Below are 23239 nucleotides of genomic sequence, written 5' to 3'. Positions count from 1 at the left end.
ATCCTGTTTTTTATTTTTGTTTAGTTTTTTGTAGACGAGCTTTCGCAAACTAACCGGTGGACAAGCAGCTCCGTTGCTCTGCTTTCACATGCATTTTAGGCTAAACTTGTATTCTTCTTCCCACTTGTAATTTAAAAGCCAGTGGAATGTGGGAAATGATTGTAGGAGTGAAGGGGAGGGGAAAGATATGCCTTGTTTGGTCACTTTGGTGTCTGAAATCCGAAGCTGAGATGCCGTTTGACTGATTTGTGTTTTGACCGCATGTGCCAGACCCGCCTGCTATTCTCAACCCATAATTCCTCCCTGGATTCAGGCATGCGACTAATTTACTGTAGGGGCAGGATTTCTTTCTGTTCCAGGGAGCGTAAACGTTAGCCCTTTTCTGTTACAGGGCTCTGTACCAAGCGCTGTAAGTGATGCCACCTGTCAGGCTGACAGCTAAATTCTCCAAAAGGGAGAAGGCATTTATCAGCCGCAGTTGTAGGGAGCAGGAAAATGTCTGCCACCTGCTAAGGATTTCAAACCTTTAACTCTTCTTTTCACAGGTTCATACTGAAGTGATCCCATTAGTTTACTCTTCACTTTTGTCTATGAATTGAGCAGTGACTTTTGGACATGGTAAGTTCATTGTTGTGGAAGTAAAAGCAACCGTGTCTAGAACTCCTTCCCAGTGTGTTGCAACTGCACAGCAGATGGTCTGCAAATGTAACTCTTGCAAAAGCATTGCGATGGTGCTGTTATCACAGGTCTGCATTTACTGCACGGAGACTCTTCCTTCTGCTTTACTAAAGTTGACTGGAAAAAGTTGAATTATACAAAATGCTATTTCACCTTTTTTTCGGATTCCTTGTGACAAAAATCAACATTAAAATTGGTTGGACAACGATTGAGTTGCTGGTAAGCTACTTGAAGTGTTGATTTTGGGAAAGCAGTCCAGGTCATGTCTTCAGGTTCCCATCACTGCTTTATGCTGCAGCAGGAAGTTGCTTTGGCACTACTACAGTCAGTGCCTGCTGTGACTATGTTACTCTCTCCCAGTGAGCTCTAGAGTTTAAGAGGCACGTCCAACATGTCTTCCAAATACAACCATAACTTCCAAATCAGAAACCAAGCTGCTGCGTTTTCTGTCAAACTACAATGTTTTCATCTCTGCTCTACAGTATGTCGGCCTGTTGTTGCAATACGTCATTTGTGAGGACAATGAAAATTCTCTATACTAAGCATAATTCCTCCAGTCGATGTGAACTGATGCATTCGGAGAAAAACAGTGAAGCTGCATCATGGGCCAAACTAAGGTTTTAATAGAATTTCTAAAACACCAATTGCGAAAAGCAGTATAGCATTTTCTGATTTCGAGTGCCCTGTAATTTGAAGTGTGTGGGTTCAAGCCACTTATTTTGTGGTGATGGCTTTACTGGCGAGTTCTCCAAAAAGACAGAGGCCAACGCAGCCGAGGGTTGAGCTAGCTGCCTTGCCTTCCTTACTGATTGACCGAGCCGCTTCCCTTTTGGTATCTGGCCACAGTTGTTCTGCCCTCATGGCTAACCTCACTGGGCGTAGCTGTCCACCATTGGGTGTTTAGAAAGCCCAATAGGAGGACACCTGCTTCTGGATTTATTTATTCCGTCTCTTGCACAAACACCCATGCAGTCTGTTTATGGATGCAGATGGAGATCACTCGGGTAAACAGATGCACACATCTGCCTTTTTGCTAAACTAACGTCTAAACAACAACCAAACATCCCCTTATTCTAGCATCCTTATTTGCCATGCATCACCCCAAATTTAACTACGGCCAAACACGCTGTATACTGTATGTTGCTTTATGCCGCGTATCCTCCGAGCACTATTTGGCATTGTGTCCTTTGCATACTTCAACTTCCCAGAATTACACAAATTGAGGGAAATTCTTGTGGTCTTCAAGGACATAAAATGACAAACAAACAAATGACCAAACCTCTTACATAGTACATGCATTAACACGCCCTTTATTTTATATGTGCAAAACCACACACACTCATACACACTTTTACAACACAGTAATTGTCAAGGAAGAAGAGGAAATAACAAAGCTGCTGGACATTTGACAACAAATTAATGTATCGTAGTAGATCATTAACAAACTTAAATAGAATAAATTGAAATATTTTATAAGGATTTAACAGGTGAGCTAGAGAGGGAAAAGAAATCCTAAAAATCTTCAAATTCAATAACACATTGCATAAAATAAAGACAAAGGTTTTTGTTGCACTGTTTTGTGTGGCCTGCCCAGCCTTTGTGCAGGGCTTTAAGAGAATACAGATATAACATTAAACCACCATGTAGGGCAAGAAGTCCTTTTGAACAGTTAACTTGTGCATTTTTGTATCCGGTGCCAAGACATCTGTCTAGTGACACACCCTGTAATTATAAACGAAAGGAAAATAAATGTATTTTGATTATTTTCATCCTTATTTCATGCACACACAATAAGGCCTGTTATGGCACTTACAATCAAAAGCTTTAGAAACGGTATTTTCTTCGACAAGATGGTGAGGTATCTCAGTAACATGATGGCACAGCGGGATCCTACATGGTGACAGAAATGACAAGGTTTAAAATACTGTGTTTGCATTGTAAACATTCAAATATCTGAAGTGACCACTGAATCTGTGGGGCAAAGCTGACATGTGTTCATCTCTTTACAGGATGGAAACAATCGAGTCTAGTCTCTATTTATTTTCGTAGATATAGACTTGTTTTAAAGTTAAACTTGGATTTAGACTTTTTAGTGGATGGAAAAGAAGCAGCATTTGCCAGGAGAGAGTGTAGGGACGTCTGGGGAAGGGTGGCTGCAGACTATCAGCGGCCCATGTGGAGGGCTGTGATGAGAGGGTATGTTAAAGGGTGCTCCAACAGATTATGGTGACTCACAGCACAGTGCAAACACCTCACAACCCTGCGCTTGTCTGTAAAATGCACACTCCGACACAATTTTCAAAGAGTGAGTGTGTTCGTGTGTGGTATCTGTGTAGCCCATTACTTAACCCTTCTATGGTGTTTGGGTGGGACCCGTTTTCATTTATTATCAAAAGAAAAATGATACGATTAATTATTTTTTCAAACACAGACTCATTGGCCTTGGCTTATTTTCTGTGAAGAACACATTTTCAATGATCACACACTGTACATGAGCCACAGGACCAGCAAAAACTTTAGCACTTTAATTCATAAATGTATCTAACAAAGGTAAAGGCCAAATATTAACCATATATGCTGTTTATATTGCTTGTAATTGGGATGAAGTAAACATCTGTTGAGTATTTTAACATTAAATTGTTTAATTGCGTTGAATTAAAATCCCACAAATGCAGCGGGTCCACCACACCCACGAACACTGGATGAATAACACAATTCTGTACACCACACAGGGTTAAATAAGACATTATGCTCATTGTCATGTTCATACTTGGATTTTGGGCTTCTACTAGAACGTTGTGCATGTTTTACTACAAAAAACACAATATTTTTTTCCATACTATTGGTCTGAATACTGTATACCTGTATTTCCCCTTTTGTCTGAAACACTCCGTTTTGGCGCCTGTCTCTTTAAGCCCTCCTCCCTAAAAAGCCCAATCTGCTCTGATTGGTCAGTGTTTCCGTGACTTCAGCATCTGTGTTCTTGGCTTCGTTGCAGCCGGGGAATAACTCTAACAGCACTGCAACGCCACTTTCTACCTTTTCTATGTAGTTGTGACATCAGAGCCTTACGGAAGTCCTGACAGTTTGCGTAAAGGCACAGTTTCTGAGTACGGCCTGTGTGAATTTCTCCGTGGATTGAGCGGTTTGATACTTTCACAGTATAGTAGTATTTGTAGAGCACCTATACCTGCTTTTTTTTCATCATTTCCACATTGATCAGTGTTGAAATAGATCGACTAGGCTGTACACAATCAAAGATGTGTTTTAGGTAATGTAGAAAAAGTTTTTCCATTCCATGGTTTGTCCACCAGAGACAACTGCCAAGTTTGATTTTCTGTTTTTATGTTAAACAATATTGGTCCATATATTATTATTGTTTTTTACTTCTATGACAGTGTATGTCATTGTGCATCACAATATCAATATACTGCATATTGTGATATAGTAAATATTATGAAATTGAAGTCTAAAATCTGTAAATTACCAGGTAAGAATATCTGTTTTTGGCTAATCTGACTAAATGAAATACCTGACAGATCAAGGTACTTCATTAAATGGATGCAAAACTCCTGTAAATCCTGTGTAGCCACAAAGCAGTCCTGATTTGCAGAAAAATAAGATCATTTATAGAGATTATCAGATGCACTGTTTGACCATGAGATTATCCATATATCCAGTCCCAGCATATGTAAAAGAACAGTTCAACATTTTGGGAAACAATCTTATTCTTTCTCTTTCCGAGGAGAGAGGATCGATACCACTCTTGTTTCTGTGCCAGATCCCAGGAGAGGGAGGATGTAGTTAACTAAGCTTAGCCTACAGACTGGAAACAATTAACCTGTTTTTTATTAAAACCTACCTACCACCTACCAACACCTGTAAATACACAATCATGTTATAGATGTTGTGAAGCTGATAAGTAAAACCTTTCAGTAAGAGGGGAGTGATGTTAAATGTGTTTTAGCCATATTGATTTATAACTTGTTATGTATTGAACAGCCTTTTTCTTTTAATACTGCTCTATGTTTTCTCACTGTGGTAACTACATGGGCTGTGTGTGTTTTGAATGTAGTTGACACCTTGCATTGCCTCCTGTATTACTCACAATGTTATTGGTGTGTAGTAAACAGACTTTACCGAACGCTTCAATAAGTGAGCCCTGGCTCTGGATCACATTTCCTGCAGAATGTGTAATTCGGGTAGATCCCCACGGTCACAAAACTCCTCAACACACATGGTTTCTACAATCGCATCTATTACACAAGCCAGCTGTGTGAAGTAACTTCCAAGTCAAATAAGTAATCAACCTCAGCCTACTGCTGAACCCCTTTTACTGAAACTCTCTGACACACACACTCGCGTCAACAAACACTGATTAGAGTTGGAGGGAAGAAATTATTCTTGGGTGCATCGTGATTCTCTCTTGAAAGATTTTGTCTTGATGAAGAAAAGTAAAAATAATCGGAAAATGAAAACTCATTTCTCGACATTATCGATGTTGTAAGAGTGCAGTAGCTCATTTGGAGTATAGCAGAGTGTGTGTGTGTGTGTGTGTGTGTGTGTGTGTGTGTGTGTGTGTGTGTGTGTGTGTGTGTGAGAGAGAGAGAGAGAGTGAGAGAGACGACGGTCGTAACAGACAGGGTTTAGCTGCGGAGTGAGTATCAACTCCCGCCCCTGAGACAAAAGCAAAGTGTCTCCCCTGTGCTTTTTCCCACCACAGGTCGGGAAGCCTAAGCAGAAAAAGCTAACACCTGTGACAATGTTGTAAGACCACGCTGTAGGCTACGTTCCTTACGTGAGCGCTGAACCAATTGGATGGTGAAACATAACTGAGGTAAACTAGTGCGTCATATAAGCTAAGCTAGGCTAATTCATCTGTTTTTTTAAACAGTTGTGAGAAACGTTGATATTTTTACGATCAGGTTATGTCGGCATGGACTGATAAGAGTATGAGCACCACATGTAAACATGACCTTCATCGAGAACTGCCTCCTCTGAATCACACTCAAATTAGAGAAGAAATAAGCGCAGTGATGAATGAACTACAACACGGCTAAATGCCCTCAAAGAAGATTTATCCGTGTGTTGCAGGAAATTTGGAAATGGACTGAATTAACTGAAAGAAAAGGCAAAGCATCTGGGAGGCCAGTCGATGAGACTGACTGTGACAAAAATGGGCAAAAGCGTTTGGCAATTTTAAAACGCTGTCGGAAATTCACGCCTTGTTGGTTCTAGCATTAGTCATATCACAATTGAAATATTATCGTTACTAAATCTCAAGAGATGCTTTATAGAAACCCATTGTTTTTTGTTATGGACATTATTTTACAAGTGTCTTATTAAAATACCCCAATGTAGAACTGGTTTTATATGGAGACTAACAGGATCATGTAATGGTGGCATGGAAATTGTTACCAGGATTTTTGACTGCGGAAACCAGTAAAGCACACTTTAATAAAACAATAAAATAACTGTATACATACTGTACATTATGTGGATCCCAGGAAGTATAACCACTGATGTTTTCACAGTAGCTAATGGGGATTTGGATAAACAAACAGACAACACACACTCACACACTCCAACGGGTATATCCAGTAAGGGGACAAGAGTAAAGCCTTCCAGAAAAAGGGCTCCTACCTAAAGACATTCCTGCAGTACAGGCCATGTTTTCCTTACCCCAACAAATTTACACAGTTGTTAGTGATGGCCCGGGATTCCTCCTAAAGCACAGCCCACCAATAATAAACAGCATGGCAGCTGACACCGCAAGACACCTGCACAGCTCACTGACACTGCAGGATTGTTCCCAGGGACTGGGGGGTTGGTGTGGGCAGAGGTGGGCTGGAGAATGGAGGAAGGAGGGGGCTATGGGGGCCTGCAGACAGGTTGGTGGTGTGTGTTTGTGTGGGAAGAAGGGGGTTTCTACATAGCCCTTTTAAAACAAAAGACACCAGAGTTCTCAAATGTTAAGTATTGTATAAACTCGAGCAGCTGTGCAAGATTTTAATATAATCCGAAATGTGAATTAGATAAGGAATTATATTGGATCAAAGAATACAATAGTATGACTCTGACCACACATTTAGTTCCATCCTTTGATACTTGACATCTTACTTGGTGCGACGGACACATTCACCTGTTACCAAAACAGTAGAGAGTAGGGGGGGGGGGGGGTCGATTCATGTAATAATCGAGATACTTATCTTCTTATTGTTGAACTTTCTATTCTTGCAGTCACTGAGAATTTAAACATACTAAAAACGTTTTAGTAAAACGTTTTACCTTTTGTCTTTGGTTAGCCTTTGTTTGTTTACATTATTGCAATCCGTTGATATAACTTTTCTAAATAATAAGCAGACTGGAGTAGATCATGAAATTAGCATCCCCATGCACTGAATCGGGAATTATTTTAACTTGAGAATCCATTTTTTTATTCAATCGTGAGATACCGAAAGATTCAAACCCCTAATATTGAGGTTCAATCCCCAGTCCTGGTGGAGTTAGCTCTACTAAAGAGAGCTAACTAGAGCTAACTTCCACCAGGACTTCACACTCTTTCTGTGCCATACACACCACACAAACAAACACCCATAGTCACACACACATTCAGACTTACCCTCCTCATGCCACAGGATGTCAGGTGGTCCAGCCATTGTGTCCCCACCTGTAGGACATTGTCAAAGCACAAAGGAGGGGCACAGTACGTGTCAGCCTGCTGTCAGCTTCTGTTTGACTTGAATTTGTAAATCCCTCTCTTTCAGCCGTGGGGCTTTGAAAGATTAGCCAAAGGTTTGTGGAGTAATTCACATCTGTGTGGGTTTTACTTATTGTCAAGAGGCAGGGGATCCCTCCACAGTTTTCACAAGCCACAATAATTACAATTGTCAACACTGTTCAAGTTTCACTGTTTGTTTCTGAGCATATAAACATGTTCATAGTGGATTTTTTGAGGGCGGATCCACGAGGATTTGAGATGCTTTGTTGTGTTTATTAACTGCATGGATCATGGATTTAAAGGAAACTCCTGGTCTTCTGTTCTTAACTGGTTTATGTAACCTTCTTTTTAAGGTCACTGGTGTTTATCTTCCAGCCAGCTGAAATGTCAACTGTGTACAAATGAAAAGAGTTTCAAAGAGGAGCAAACTGAATATTAAGTATCACAAAGAGCCAAAATCTCTACCTGGGACCTGTGCAGCGCTCCGCTTCTCAGGCACTAACCAGAATGATGTTTGCCATATAGCGGGGCCTCTCACTTGCTGCCCTGTGAGGTCACAGCACCTGTTCTTGGTAATTGCTGGCAGGTGACATAAGGCCTCCACTTGTTTTCCATGGTGTAAGGTGGAGGTTCCCCGGCTCTCTCCGGCATCGGGACTGAAAAGTCATGTTGGTCGTTTGCAGCAAATAAGCATCAGACTCTCACCCTCTGTTCCTTGGGAGTGGAATTAACTTTGGCGTACCTTTTTAAAAGGCGAGTTAGTGAAACAAAATATAATCTTGTATTTTTATTTAGGTTGAAGTTATAAAGTTTTTCACCTTGACTTGAAGCTCCTGTGTTGTTTCCTGACAAACACGGATCAAAAGTTCTTCCAGAAACTGAAAAGAATCGTCTGACAATGACTTAGCTTTATGTTAGCTTAAAGTTAGTTTGTGAATTGGCTACATGTGAAACAATCCGGTCGTAGACGTCGTCTCTCAACTCCAACTCCATTCTTACATCTCAAGTTGCTAATCGGACTAAACAATGAGCAGCACACGGAAAAGGAAGTCTTGTTGTTGTCAATGTCAGCTACATATTGCTGCAAGTATAATCTTTTTCAGCAAATGTGGGCAGCAGAGAACCTAGAAGTGTAGAGAAGCATCCAAGCAGCAAATCAAGAGCCTGTTAGACTGTATATAAGATGTGGACGTAGTCACCATGATGTCACCTATTGGTTTGTGGACTATTGTTTCTAAGCCTTGGTTTTGACTTTTTGGGCGTTGCCATCATGGTATTTTGGCCATTGCCATCTTGTTTGTGACAAGAGGTTGGAGCTAAGTACAAACAGACGCTGAACAAGAAATGTTTGGGCAACCAAAATGTTACGATTAACTTTCATGAACTAAAAACACACCGGGAAAGGGTTAAAGTTCTAATACAAAAACACGGACAACATCCAAACCGGTAAACGTGGTAGTGACCTGTCAATCACAAGGTAGCCACGCCCTAAAGCTTAGTCTGCTTTATCATCGATTTTACACTTAATGGGACCATCATTTACAAAATGATCATCATCTGTATTTAAGAAGACTTCAAAATAGTGATCAAGACCATAAACTGGTCATGAAAATGTTTATTGAGGTAATAAATGAAGTGAGAAGTAGAGTCATTTTCTCATAGACTTCTATACAACCACACTTCTTTTTGCAACCAGTACAACCCCTTCTGGATATTAGAGAGAATACAAGTTTAAGGACCTTCCTTGATTGGCTTTGGCTTCACTTTTCAGACCCTGAGGTTGTCGCTTGGTTCTATAAAAAAAACATTGTTTTATCTTTATATTTATAATTGGAAAACATACCGTTACAAAATCTTAAAACAGCCCAGGAACAAAGACTGCATTGTTAAGATGTTGTTGTACTGATTAATTTAGCAAACTGATTATGGATTTACGTATCCTTCATTGATGAATTTGTATTGCCACTACCCAAATGTTACTCGCCTCCTTTCCTGGGTCCACCTGATGATGTCTTTTCAAGGCTGGCTGCAGGAGGACAGAAGCCAGTAGATAGGGTATCTGGCCCAGGCCTCCAGCCAGCTGTGAACCTGATAGCATCTGTTTTAAACGTTTGAGAGACAGAGAGAAAGGAGCCCTCTTTTCTTCTGCGCTCTGGAGCGCTAGTTATCTCACGCCTTTTTAGTAAAGGGATCCACAGATGGCCCGTGTCCTGACAGTTATACAAATGCGATATCACTATCTGAGGTATTCCGCTTGGATCCTCTTACTGTGTTACTGTAAACCCACAAGTAGGACTCATTCATGCTCAGAGTAAACAAGACAAGTCCTTCTTTTTCAAGAAACAAAGCAAAGCTTCTTTTTATCTTTGTGAAGGCAGACAAAACAACCTCTTCACACCTGAGTGTGCCCTCTGTTAGGAGTTCTTCCCATCCATTGTCATCACGTGTTATCTAAACCATCAAATCAACATGAAAAGATCATTTCATGTTCTGCTGTCACCTGAGGGGATTTGGACAACTTGCCTTTCATTTACTTTGTCTAAATCCGGTTACAAAACTATTTGTCATCCTTTTTTCTCCAGATTATGTCTGGTTTGGGATCTCTTCAAAGGCCTGGTCTCTGGTGAGCAAGCTGGAAACTGTCTTTAGATTTATGTGCTTTGTTTGCGTTGGAGAATATAAGACTTTTTTCTTATTACTCACAAAGTTCTATCAGAAGACAGTGCACTGACTATAGAGAGCCAAACTGTCGCCCTCACATCCAGTAGTTCTTCTTTACGCTCTTAACCCCTAAATCAGCTCCCAGTAGCTGTTTTTTAACAATCTTTCTGAAAAGTTAATATTTGGCGTTCATAATCTGAGCCTTTTTGCAAATACAATTTACAATGTATGTAGCATTCAATAAAGATATTACAATGGGTCTTGGGTCTGAATGTCAAAAGTCCAATACCTAGCAGACTTACTCTCAGGTCTGTTCCCATCAGGTCCGTTCATCATTGCTACATAAAAATTACTTTTTGGAAGTGTGAACCATGTAAGTGAGTCTGCTTGACCCTTTTTGGAACTTATTTTCTTATTAAATAAATAAAAAATGTAAATCATTAATCATCTCTGCACGTAGGGTTTTGGAAATGGGTCCATTTCAGATCTGGTCCGAAGACATCAAAGCGATGGTTTTCCATTGTGTGAAAATGATTCTGCTACTCTTAAAGCCACTTGTGAACCAGGGGTATTGATTGATCTTTCAAACCGGTGATGATTTAAAAAAAAAAGTAGTAGGCTTGTGGGAAATGTTGTTCATAAAAACAAAACAAAAATATCAAACGTATTAAACAGAAGAATTATGAAAGATTGAATAAATATCAGACTGACCAGTCAAGGCGAGTCAATTGTATTAGACCAAAATCACCCCTTTAATCATCTTTTCAGGCCCCCTTTTTGTCTTCACTTGATTTCCCCCCTCATTTTTTACCCCAAAAGTTCTTTAACTACTCACGCAACTTGCAGTATATTGTTTTAACTCTGCATTCCACATTTCTTGTCATTTCAAGCTACATACTTGCCTGGACTGTAGGTGTGCTGGAACGGAACTGAGACTCTTGTTACTGTAAGTCGAAGGATTCAGCTCGAGTCCCACGCACTTATCTGAGCAGGATATTCTGTAGACAGCCCACCTCGGTGAGCCTGGCCATGGCAAGACGACATTAGTTGGAGTCGTTTCTGATTTGAACCGTATAACATGAGCCTTTGTATTTCAAAGTGGGAGGATTTGTAACAGATCCCCTCTATCTGTCCACTTTTAACAAGTGACATTGGCCTTCCTGGCTTTTACCCAGGAGAGGCTTGATGGCCATGATTATTTACACAGAGGGTTTCCTTCTTTTTCTCTCTTTTTACAGTCGGTCATTTTCATAAGGGATCATAATACTCTTGGACAGGAAGTATCTGGCTATATAGACTACGCCCACAGACTCAAGACCCAAGATTTTGAACCATATTTCAGCGGAAAGAAGAGGATCATGCCAGGACGCTCGGATTTATGGTAAGTCTCCTTCCATTGTAACATGTCCACGTTGGTTGGGGAGTTCTTGACTCGAGTGGGATTTGACAAGATTTGAAGGGTAAGGAAATCTTATTATCCAGGATTAAAGACTCAGGTTGACGTGAGAGACCAATATAGGCTTGGAAGGAGCTGTGCAAAGGGCCAGTATAGTTAGTATGTACAGCAGCAGCCCTCGAGGCCTCAGCATAGATGTGGAATAAATATACTTCTAAAGTAAAGCTGAGTGGAGCTGCCAAAGTGCTGAACCTTTCTGGACAAGACTGACATGAATTTGAGTCCGCATTAAAGCTGGCTAAACCATGAGATTGTGATGGTCTTTTACTTTAATTTGTCATCAATGATACATTTAATAGATGACATGGTCATGGGGAGGCCTACAGATTAGACAGGTCTTGATTAATTTACTTTCAGGGGCCGTGAAAACGTATCTGCTTCATCAACTTCTGATGTGGGGGTCCTTTACAACACACTGTCATGTGCTATGCTTGTTATTTCAAATTAGAGATTTCTGAATTTGAGTTTTTGCGCTTCTTGCTGATTCAATGAAATTTAATGTATTTGGGTTTTTTGATTGTCGGTCGAACAAAACAAGCACTTTTAAATATGTCACCTGGGTCTCAAGGAAAAAGCGATGGAGGTTTTTTACTCTTCTCTGACATTTTATAGGCCCGGGGTTGATCAAGAAAGTCAAAGGTAGATTAATTGAAAATGAAAATAATTGTTAGTGTCAGGTCTGTCCATGTTAGAATGACAGTTGTTGGGTGGTTTGCCTGAAGACACTAGTGTTAATCAATTCTGATGAAGCAATTTACACCTTATAACTCCAATGATAATATAAAAATTATGGATTAGAGCAGTTTAAAGCCACTACAACTATACAATTATTGAATGTTGCAGTGTCTAAAAAGACAATTGTACTATTGGAATAAGCTATTTTTAAATGCTGTAATCCCATAAAAAAAATCTATGCATGGCTGCTTAAAATTTAAAAATCAAGTTCTCAGGTGCTTTGACATATTTAGCGAAGATACATAATGTACTGTATGTTAGAGATATACATGCATCAGTGCCAGTCGCGCAATTCCAGGCCAAGCCACAAGTGAACTGCTGACCTTACAGGTGTAAGCTAAAATCTAGTCTGTGTCCCTCAGTGGGGCAAGTAACATCTTTGTAATTCGTTGTCTATCAGGAGAGCTGTGTACATAGCTGTCAGCAAATTACCAGAGCCAAAACCATTCCCACATTCCACATGCTCGTGCATAGTAACATATTACCAACATTTCGGATACGTGCGAAAAATCCCATGAGGACAAACGGGGGTAATGAGAGTGTGTATTACATAGTTATTTTCAGAGTTCAGCCAAATGACATGCCCCCTGTATAACCTCACCGACGCTGGGCAGAATAATGTCCAAATGTGGAAAGATTCTAAAGGTAAATTAAGCCTTTGTCCATGATCTGTATCTTATTTCCTTGATTTTAACTATCATTCCTGTTGAGTAGGTCTTGAACTTTTACTCTCTAGCTTAACTCAGGGCCAAATCACGTGTTCCACTTTACAACAGAGGCCTTTAGGGTGAACATTACGATCACAGAGGTTGTAAACAAATCCCCAGCTTGAACAGAACATCCAAGTATTTGGAAGTGAAAGTGATGCAGAGCATACCGGAAATGACCATTATCATTGTTCATTGTAAAACTGCCTGCCAGTGCAACTACAGTAAGTACAGGTAGCTCACAGCTTAACCAAGAGGTACAGAAGCTCAATGAAGCTCAGAAAACCATATGGGTATTTTACTGGACAGTTTCCACAATCATTTCTAACTTTCAGCTTTTTAAAGGGTAACACTTGATAAGTAAGACTAGGGTTGTAAAACAAACACAAAAACATACCTTAAGAATGTGACTAATTATACTAGTTAGTCATAATAAAAATGACATTTTTAAATATCACAGAATCAAGAATACTTTAATGATTAAAGTTTAAATGAAGCAAATACAAAGTTCATTCAACAACAGTATTTGCATTGTCGCAAGATGTACGTTGCATGTGTAGCTGCCTTCAATTTGAATAACTGCAAACGTTTTGCAAATATATAAAGTGTTCTTTAGTTTTCTAAGCACAATATGCATGTCAATTATTAAAGAATATCACAGAGATCCCCAATTTTATAAGCACAATATCCATTTTATTATTAAAAGTACAATGTATTTGGTAAGTAGAAAAGTTTATTTTGCTACAGCAGTTAAAGGACAACAAGAATGACACTGCGTTTTATTTTTGGAAGCAGTTTCACCCTTTCTTTGAAACCAAAGTGTCAGACATGCGAAGCTTTGTTGTTTAATTTATCCATTTCTCACCATGTGTGCTGACGCACAACCCCGCTCGTGTCCTTGAACTCGGCCTCCTCTCTGCCGAGTGGAAGTCCTAACAAGCTGTAGGTGTGAGTCATTGGGCGAGCATGCCTGGAGGTGCAGCCTACTCCCTAATGATGCTTTTATGAGGCTTCCCCCCTACACGGGTCTCCCTGCTCTCCCTCCATCCGACATCTGACTTCACACTCCCTCTCTCCGTCTCTTCGTCTCTCTTAACACAGTAAACTCCATCAGATCCAGACATCTCGCTGTCCTTATTTTTAACTTCTTTAACCTTGTGTTCCATGATTTGCTACCTCTCCCCTGCCCCCCCCCCCCCCCCCCTTTTTTTTTTCATCTCTGTCGGGAACAATAACACCCAGTGTGGTTGCCGCTAAGAGGGAGCAGATGCTGGAGCTGCTGCCCACTCAGTGCACTAAACCTCCCACCGCAGGACTCTGAATCCTGTCCCTCCTCCTCCTCCACAGCCACAAAGAACACAGAGCAGCGACACCAGCGCCAGCTCTGGCCTCCACCTCCCACCTCCAGCAAGGAAGGGTGGATAGGTTCACGTACACAGTCTGCAATGTCTGGAGAGGGAAAAAAAAGGAAGAGCAGTAGCAGAGTATCTCCCTGGAGCAAAGTATGTGAATTTAAAAGACAGGAAGAAGAGGAATGAATTTGCTGGAGGAAAATATCAATTATGTGAAAAGTGAAGCATGTCTCAGGGTTCCTGCGGACCCTTGAAAAGTCTTAAAGGCGTTGAATTAATTTATCTAAAAATTAGGCCTTAATTGGTATTAAAATGTTTTATCAATCTTTCAAAAGTATAAAATAAATACTTTGACAGGGGGAGGAGGATTTTATGAATTGATTTCTTCTGATGTTGCGTTGTAAGATGTCAAAATAATTATATTTATTTCTTTATGTACGAAATGCCTCTCGCATTAATGTCGCACAGATCCAGATAGTGGAAAAATGCTGTGCAAAGCTTGTTTTAATGTCTTTAATCTTGCCGTGAGCTTCAGGAACCCTGTCCCCGCTCCAGCAGTATGGTGGGGAACACACATCTTTACTTTCCCACTTTGTAAGTGGTGTGATAGCCCTTTGCAAAATAATGAAACAACACACACAAACTAAATGCTGAAGAGTAAACACATCATTTTTTCAATTGTTCAACTTTTTAAACTCTTTTGAAGTCTTCCCTCCACTGCGTCCACCTCACCCTTCAGTTACAACTTTAAAATGTGTAATTATTGAAGCGAGACCATATCAAAATGCAAAACAATTACTGTTGCTTGCTTTTCTTGAGACTGTTAAATTAGATGTTTCATTCATCAAAATGTACTACTAGTAAGAAACTCACCTGTGTTTTCCGTATAAGTAAATGAACACATTATGGCTGAAATAGATGTCAGTCAGCTTGAGTCTGACACAGTTGCACCTACTCTTACATTTTGAAATACATATTTTCAGTTTTGAGTACATGCTCAGTCACCTGCAGGACCTTTGCGTTCTATTGGAGCAGCAAGAAGCAAAAATCAGTTGAACGCTGGGCTTGATTTATTTTAGCAGGCACACACTGGGTGGGTGGGACATATAAACATCATTTGTAAAGGCATATGTTGTAAGCCTCTGACCTCCTGGGAAACCTGGTTAAAGTAAATCAAGCACAGCATGCTCCCTGTTGCATCTGTAAAAGGTTTACATCTAAGAAGCAGCTAATAACACAAAACCACATCACAATACAAGCAATATTGGTAATAATATTATAAAAACTGCACTTTTCTTGATAAACATTTTTAATTACTGATATAAAGTGATGATAATTCATCCAAATTTAAAAAAAAATGTGAATCGCCCATAGCTTTATTAAATGATGTAACTGCTGCTGAGAGAAAATGACTTGCAGATACACATCATGTGAATCTGGTTTTGTGCCTATAACTTCAGGGCAAACTGAGTGAAGCCTTCAAATACATTTCACCTCAATCCAACACTGACGCTGCACGTGTAGGGTACAGAAAACTGTTTAAGATATACCATGTTTAAAGGTTAAATCTAAATTATGTTTTGGTCTCTATTACTTCATTACTCCGAGCTTCCAACACACACACACACACACACACACACACTGAAATCCTGACCCTCATCTAATTATCCCACAGATCTGCAGCTCCGTGCACCCAGCTTCCTGCCACTCCAGATGTGCCTACAGCATCTCTGATGTCTATTTAATGTTCCCCAGCAAAGTGACCATCTGTTTATGCACTCTGGCTGTTCCCCTCCTTCCTCTCTCTATCTCTCTCCCTCTTCAGTCCCTGTGTTTAGTAGACTTTTAAGAGGCTGGCCAACATCTGACATATATGGTACTCCTAATTGACTCTTTTTTTCTTTAAACTGTTACAGTGTGTTTTGGGTAGAAGTCTCATTGTTGTACCCCTTTAACTACATAATGCAAATACATGGGTGATTCTGAAGTCAGCAATGCCATACATCATTATTCATAGAGTCATTCTAATTCGAACAACTTTTTGAAATGCTGGATCACATGAAGCTTTTCCTGCACACTCGCTCAGCCCTGCGTGCATTTGGCAACGGACTGAAAGATTGAACTTGAAGGATATGCTGGGTTGAAACACGACGCATGCCTCCTCCGAAGCCAAAACCATATTGCCTCCGTGCTCAGCCTCTGCAATGCACCTGTGTGTCTGGCTTCATTTTCCGCTGTGAAAATATTTGCACTGCTGTCCTATTTTTAATAACTTTTAATACAAAAGAGAAACTGTTCCAGCTCCAAAGGTGATATAGTGGCTCGGCCTGAAGCATTGTGTCCGAGCTTTAATGGGGGGGCGGTGGGATATTCTATCGTAGAGGAGCCTGCCAGCTTAATAAATATTTGCTGCTAAGCCGGAACATTCCGTGTCGTGTGTGTTGATCTTCACACATGGCGCACACATACTTCGTTGGCTGGATCCTCGGGGTTAAATCCAGTCGGGCTGTTTGTTCTCAGTGCTGATACTGTTTGGACTGCGTTTGATAGATTAACTCGATGTTCCACCAGCGGTATGATCATCAGGGACCTCCTGCCAAGTGTCATGGGCTGTTGTATCCATGTTGGCCGTGTGATTAAGATTTAACGTGTGAACTGATGTCTGGATGTCAAACATCTGAAGTAAGACTGTAAAATTACACAAACTCTTATCAGTGACCATAAATGTGTTATCATACCGGACATAAGTTGTCAAGGAGTGAGCATTCTTTGAATATGAGTGAAGGTATTGGGCCAGTCGATGTTTTACAAACAGAGGTTGACCCCTAACCTCCTTGAGTCAAGACGCTATTAGCCTCTTGAGCTCCAGTCAAATGGAATATGGGATAACACCCAGTTGTGTTACCGCATTATGTTATGGCTCTGGCCTGTGTGTGTGTGTGTGTGTGTGTGTGTGTGTGTGTGTGTGTGTGTGTGTGTGTGTGTGTGTGCGTGTGTGCGTGTGTGCGTGTGAGTGTGTCTGTTTGTGTGTGTGTGTCTGTTTGTGTGTCTGTGTGTGTGCGGCATGTCTATTAATGTTGGTAAGTAGGGTGAGGGTATATGCATTATGTATAATGGTCATAGTTTTTGGTTTGTACCCGTTTCTCCAAAAGAATCCCTTGTTTTTAAAGTAGAAAATATTTCCTTTATTTTATTGATTACTTGATTAACCTATGAAATGTCTAAAGGATCGGGAAAAGGGCAAAGGTGACAAATTCATATGTATTTTATCCGACAGTCTGCAATACAAAGATATTCAGTTTAAAAAGATTTGAAATAAAGAAGACTCAAATCCTCGCATTTAAAAAGCTGAATTGTTATCATTATTTTTATTGGATTAAACCAGTGAAATGAAAATTAAAATTATTGAAGATTTATTTTTTGTTGATCGATTATTTGTTTCAGTTTTAAAAAGTAAATACACTATTGTTTGCACTGCCAATGTTATTATGTATAAACTTTAATCAATATTCAATAAAATGTTTGTATTATTTTTTCTTTATTTGAATCATACCCCCCCCACACACACACACTTACGAAGCCAAAAATAAAGAAAAAACAAAGGTGTGTGTAGGTTGGTGGTTTGTTAATGGGGTTGTCAACTGGACATGGCCCGTTGGTGATTTGTCGTAGAATCAGACCCATGGCACCTCCAGAAGGCTTAACAGTAAATTCCACTGGTTACACTCTGCCTCTCAACACTGAAGAGGCCTTTTGTGATTTACACTGGAAACATTAACTTCAGAAACAGTTACTGGACGTGTATTCTTCAGTCACTACAGAAAAAGCTGCTGAACGAATACACATGCAAGGTATTTGCTCTTTTATGATATATATCATCCACAGCAGAGTCCGGCTCCTCCGAGCCCTGTAATGAGACTGTTGACATTACACTGGAAAATGACCGCCTGGAGATAACAATAGAGCTGAGCATGGTAACTATGGAAAGTGAAAGGACACAGTGCACGCGTCCAGCAGCCATGGTAAATGCATAGGGAACCAGGAACCTGTGCTGAGAGCACCGTCATTGTTTCCACCAAATCCAGGTTCTCACACTTTTACTGGTCCATGTGTCTGGGTGTGGTGCCATCCAGCTGCTGGAGCTTTCTTTGTGACCAAATGTGCAACAACCGTGCAGTTAGTTGCCCTGGTGACAGTTCATATGGGACAGTGAGGGAGGTGGGTCCAATAAACACATCCAAGTAACATATGAACCAAATTCTCGGCATCGCTTCAAAACTATTTTTTTCACACTTTCGTCAGTCCTTTTCATGTTCAGTGTTAAAATATCTCACATCTGTCCCATTTCTCTTGCAAAAGTAAGCGGTACACCATGGAGTAAAAGTGGTCGGCCAAAGAAATGTTAATTGTTGTATGGCATTTTGGTATAAATAGTCGCTGAAACGCTGTCGAATCTAATTTTCAAAGAAAAGAAGTATGCATGTGTCTGAAAGAAAGTATCGGACAATGTAAGTTTCCTCTGAGTTTTAAGGGAAAAACCTGAATTTGTATTTCATAATTGGGGCATAGCAAGCGTCTATTCTGAACCTGCTTTAGTGAGCTCTGTTGGCAACAGACCTCTCGTCCTATCATACCTTATAATTTTATGCATCAGTGTATTTCCCCACACAGTTTGGACTGTTCAGAGGCATCTAGTGCCTGTTTTACTGGAGAGGGAGATTACGCCAAAAGCTGGCAGGAGATGGTTCACGGATATCTGAGACGTTCGGAAATTCATGGCATCATATGGTGGTATCAAAATGAGTTTCTCTACCACACTATCATTCAATATTGTGATGGAGTAAATTTCAAACTAAATAATTTATTTTAAGATAGTTTGAGCCAAGTCAAGTCTCAAGTCCAACGCAAGTCTTAATTCAAAGTCAATCAAGACAGTTTAAAGTTAAGTCTCAAGTCTAGTCAAGTGTGCTAAGTCCAAATCAAGTCCCAAGTTGAAGTCCATTAAAACAAGTCCAAGTCAAGTTTCAAATCAAAGTCAGTCGAGACAAGTTAAAGTCAAGTCATTTGAAACGAGTCTAACTTTAGTGTCAAGTTAAAGTCAATTCTCGAGTGTTTAAGAGAAGGTATCAATTCATAGGAGACGGTCCAAGTCGAGCCTTAAGTGAGTTATTTGTGATGAGTCCAAGTCAAGTATCAAGTGAAAGCCCATCAGGAGAAGTCAAAATCAAGTCTGTCAGAGCAAGAATGAAGTGTTTCAAGTCTTTATAAGCAATGTACCAGTCAACATGTAAGTATTTCAGGTCTGAATGTGGAGGAGTTGGATCTGGGTCTCTGTGTCAAGATGTTGACTCTTGGTGCGGGCCTCCAGAGGCTGGGATGGAGATCAATCCTTTCCTCTTGTTCTCTGTGACCAATCGGGGAAACTATGTTGCCACGATACCAGCAGATTTTGGCTGGAATACTTGGCCCTTTTCATAGCTTTTCGAAATCAGACCATACTGCAAAAATATGTATTTACATTTCCCAAAAATTGCATAGGGGTCTGTGGGTTTTGGAAAGGCCACATGGGTAAGTTTTTATACTACTCAACTATATTTTTTGCTGGTCATTTGTAGCAAGCATGCTTAATATATTGCAGTCTGAAAATATTTTTAATGGCTAAAAATGCAAATGTGTATTTGCAAAAGGTTACCGTTGAAACAGATCCTGCAGAAAACATATTGACACCAGCCAAACATCCAAACATATTTCAAAGATCGCAGAGGTCTTACAATGCAAATGTGAACTTTGTGAGATGTATTTTACATAGTGTGGGTCATTAATGCTTTATACCTTCTGTTTATCATGTATTGGCTCCATTAAAGCATCACAGCAAGGGAAATATAACCTGAAGCATTCTGGCAGCTCTCCATTATTTTATGGTCCCATATTTACAACTTGCTGCTGCAGCATCGGCCCACTCAGCCCCCCAACATAACGTGTCTCTTCCCAGATTTACACTGAGCCTTCTCCCCGAGGTCCAACTTTGTTCTTGGACCACAAACTGCTGCTGAGGAACAGCCGAGGCTCGCTAAAGCAACCTTCAGCGCCTCAGAGTGTGTGACATGTGGAGTTGTGTTACTGTGATGTGAACAGCTAATGATGAGAACCACTGAAAAGAGTCACTACTGCCTGGAGAGCACAGCTCTTTAAGAAGCAATGGTTATTCATCACTTAATACTTGGTACAACAACATTCAAACCTGTTGTGTTATTGTTGGTTTGAAAGTAACAAAACCTTGGCGGCCCTTTTTTTTTGAAGAAGAACTTTAGTTGCATTAAAATGATCAGCAGGGATACATGTTTCAAACATGTGCTGCTGAAATAATAATATATATATAAGAATACAAATAAAAATTGTATTAAAAAACACTATTTCATGATTGTGCTTCTCAGAAAATGAACACATTCCAGAACAGCATGGCAATAACAATTCAGACAATACGAAGAAAACAGAAATATATATTTTTACATAAAAGATTTCTCAAATTAATGATTAAAAACAGACGGACTAAAGTTCAATCTGGCCTGATTTAAAATTGACTTAGCTTTTCTTTTCTTTTTTACAAAGTCAAACCAAAACCTTGTGTCTTTGGTTTCCATGCCTGGCTCCTGTTAGCTGAAAGGTTGTGCTGAATCCAAACTTAACATGAGAAAAATGCCACATTCAACGCCACCTTAATGAGGTGTTTCAACATCCAACAAACCTTGTGTTTCACATCAACAAAGAGAGAAGATCCGCCAATTCTATGGCCTGCAAACATCAAGCTGCTGTGGATGTCTTTCTGTGTTGATGTTGCCTCCATCAAACTGCTTGAGAAGCTATAGTTGATGAATGATTTGACATGGATAAACACTACCTAATTGCGTAATATATCACATTTTCATAAATCACATCCTCAAATTGATGCACATGCTAAATGTATTAATGTAACCTGAAGGTCCAATACTTTTTGTCCTTTTGACTCGGTCACAAAGTTACACACTATTGCTCTGCTGTATCAAAAATAACAGAAAACCTAAAAGCAGCACAGGATCCAGTCGGATGCTGTAAATTAATCGGCCATTTATTTTGGAATTCAACCCTTTCTTTGGTTTCAATTGCTTATTAGCCACAGCTTTACTTTAATGCCTGGCTTGGCGAACTCCAACACAGCGCCCTCACAATCAAATTGGAAACAGACGTTTTACCTTCTGACTCTCTTACAAAAGATACTTGACTCTGCGGGTTGCTTTCCTTTCTTTCCTGCAAAGCAAAGTTCTTTTACAACCTACTGTTTAATATATTGATATGGTAACAATGGCCGTGTAATGCTCTGTAATCCATGACGTTTTCTTTCCTCTATGAAACATGCAAAGTCATGACCTCAATATGGTGCTCATGTGTTTAAAGCCTCCTGCTGTGTGAGACTATAAAGGAAAATGTTCAGGAAAAAGCAGAATGCCAAATGGTCAGGTGGCCACACTACCACTGAGCATCTTTTATTATAATACATCTTACAAAGCCATTCAAAACATACAGTATATGTATTATCACCAAGTTTAAATCTTTGTTTTATTTATCTTAAGAAGATAGATCAAATTCTAAATATTTCTATCCACAAACATTTAGAGCTGACACATTGCAGACCATCAACCATCGACAAACATCAACTGGAAAATAGAACCGTGCTCTACTTTCTGGCTGCTTCACGGAGTATTCATTCTCTGTTATGTTGCAGCGATGCGACCGTCCAATCACAGCCAAAATGCTGAGACTGCTAAACATTTTGACTTGCTGTGTGTTTGCAGAATTTCAGCCACAAATGTCTGCAAGTAGAGTCATTGTGTATTTCATCCTACAAAATATGACCATGCCGCAGCTCTACCCCTCTCTGCCTGAATGGCGTTGTGAAGTAGCGTGGGCTCATGGGAGTTGTTGTCTTCGCCACGATTGTCGTCCTTGCAGTCAGCTTCTCCTGGTTAGAATTACTTCAGTGTTCAGGAGGTTTTTACCTGGAGCAGAATTCTCGACAGAGGTCTCCTCCTCTCCCAAACAATCGGACCCGGTGATTAAAACCGGTAAAAACACTGAATAAAGCAGTTTCACGTCAAAAGTCATTGTTTCTCCGACGCTGTCCGGCTGCCGCTAACTTCTGTTTCTGCTTGTTTCTCTGATCATTTAAGATAAAGATGTGCGATGACAAAAATCCTTCTTCTGCTTAAACATTCTTTTAGTTAAAAACAACAAATATCTAAAACATTTATGGTAAAAATGTGTTAAAACAGGTTAAAAGTAAATGTATGACTTATACTTATATACTATATATATATACTTAAGGGTTGTGTTTGTATGTTTTATTGGAATTGTTGGAAACATTTGGGATCTGAGTACAAAACTCAACAAAATATATAGCATAGGTGTAGTTGTTTTTTATACATTTTAATGTTACATATTATACCTTTAAGCTTTGAAAATGTCCTCACCTCAGTCATTTGTTCTCTACAGCTACTACAACTGGAAGACACAGGTGTCCACGTCCAACTCGAGCCCTAACTTTGAGGTGATTTATGATGACCCTAACGGCCTTCTCTTCAAGAACAAGAGGGACAAAAAGATCCTGAATGTGGACCCCTTGGTAGGTTTGTTGTTGTTGTTGTCCTGCTTGGTTTTTAAGCTCTAGGGAGACAAATGGCACTGCTAATTAGATCAGTTCACCTGTTCCACGGCTGTAAAAATGCCCAACTAAAGCAAAAAGGCTAAAGGGAAAAGAAAGCTTATTTGAAAACGTTTTGCTGCACTAGGAGCTTCTTTAAAAACTAATTGTGTTGTCTTTGTGGCTCAGTTGACTAATTTGCTGTTTACACACAACATCCTGTTTGTCTCATTCAGTGCCTTTACTTTTATCCCA

The 23239-nt window shown here is 39.9% G+C and overlaps 1 protein-coding gene across 2 annotated transcripts in view; it reads left to right on the top strand.

The window, feature by feature from the left end:
* cfap299 (cilia and flagella associated protein 299) overlaps positions 1 to 23239 on the top strand; it is an 87320-nt gene that overhangs the window by 59833 nt on the left and 4248 nt on the right. The window contains exons 4-6 of one of the 2 annotated variants that reach the window (XM_029440231.1): positions 11299 to 11441; positions 14306 to 14460; positions 15986 to 16171. In XM_029440231.1, coding sequence (XP_029296091.1) covers positions 11299 to 11441; positions 14306 to 14438 — 276 coding nt within the window. In that variant the 3' untranslated portion in view covers positions 14439 to 14460; positions 15986 to 16171. Of the gene's footprint in view, positions 1 to 11298; positions 11442 to 14305; positions 14461 to 15985; positions 16172 to 22836; positions 22967 to 23239 lie in introns of those variants that run through there. The other variant, XM_029440230.1, reaches the window with a different exon arrangement.

The sequence above is a fragment of the Cottoperca gobio genome, chromosome 9 (assembly GCF_900634415.1).
Source record: "Cottoperca gobio chromosome 9, fCotGob3.1, whole genome shotgun sequence".
Classification (NCBI taxonomy): Eukaryota; Metazoa; Chordata; class Actinopteri; order Perciformes; family Bovichtidae; genus Cottoperca; species Cottoperca gobio.
This window is presented reverse-complemented; position numbering and strand designations above follow the sequence as displayed.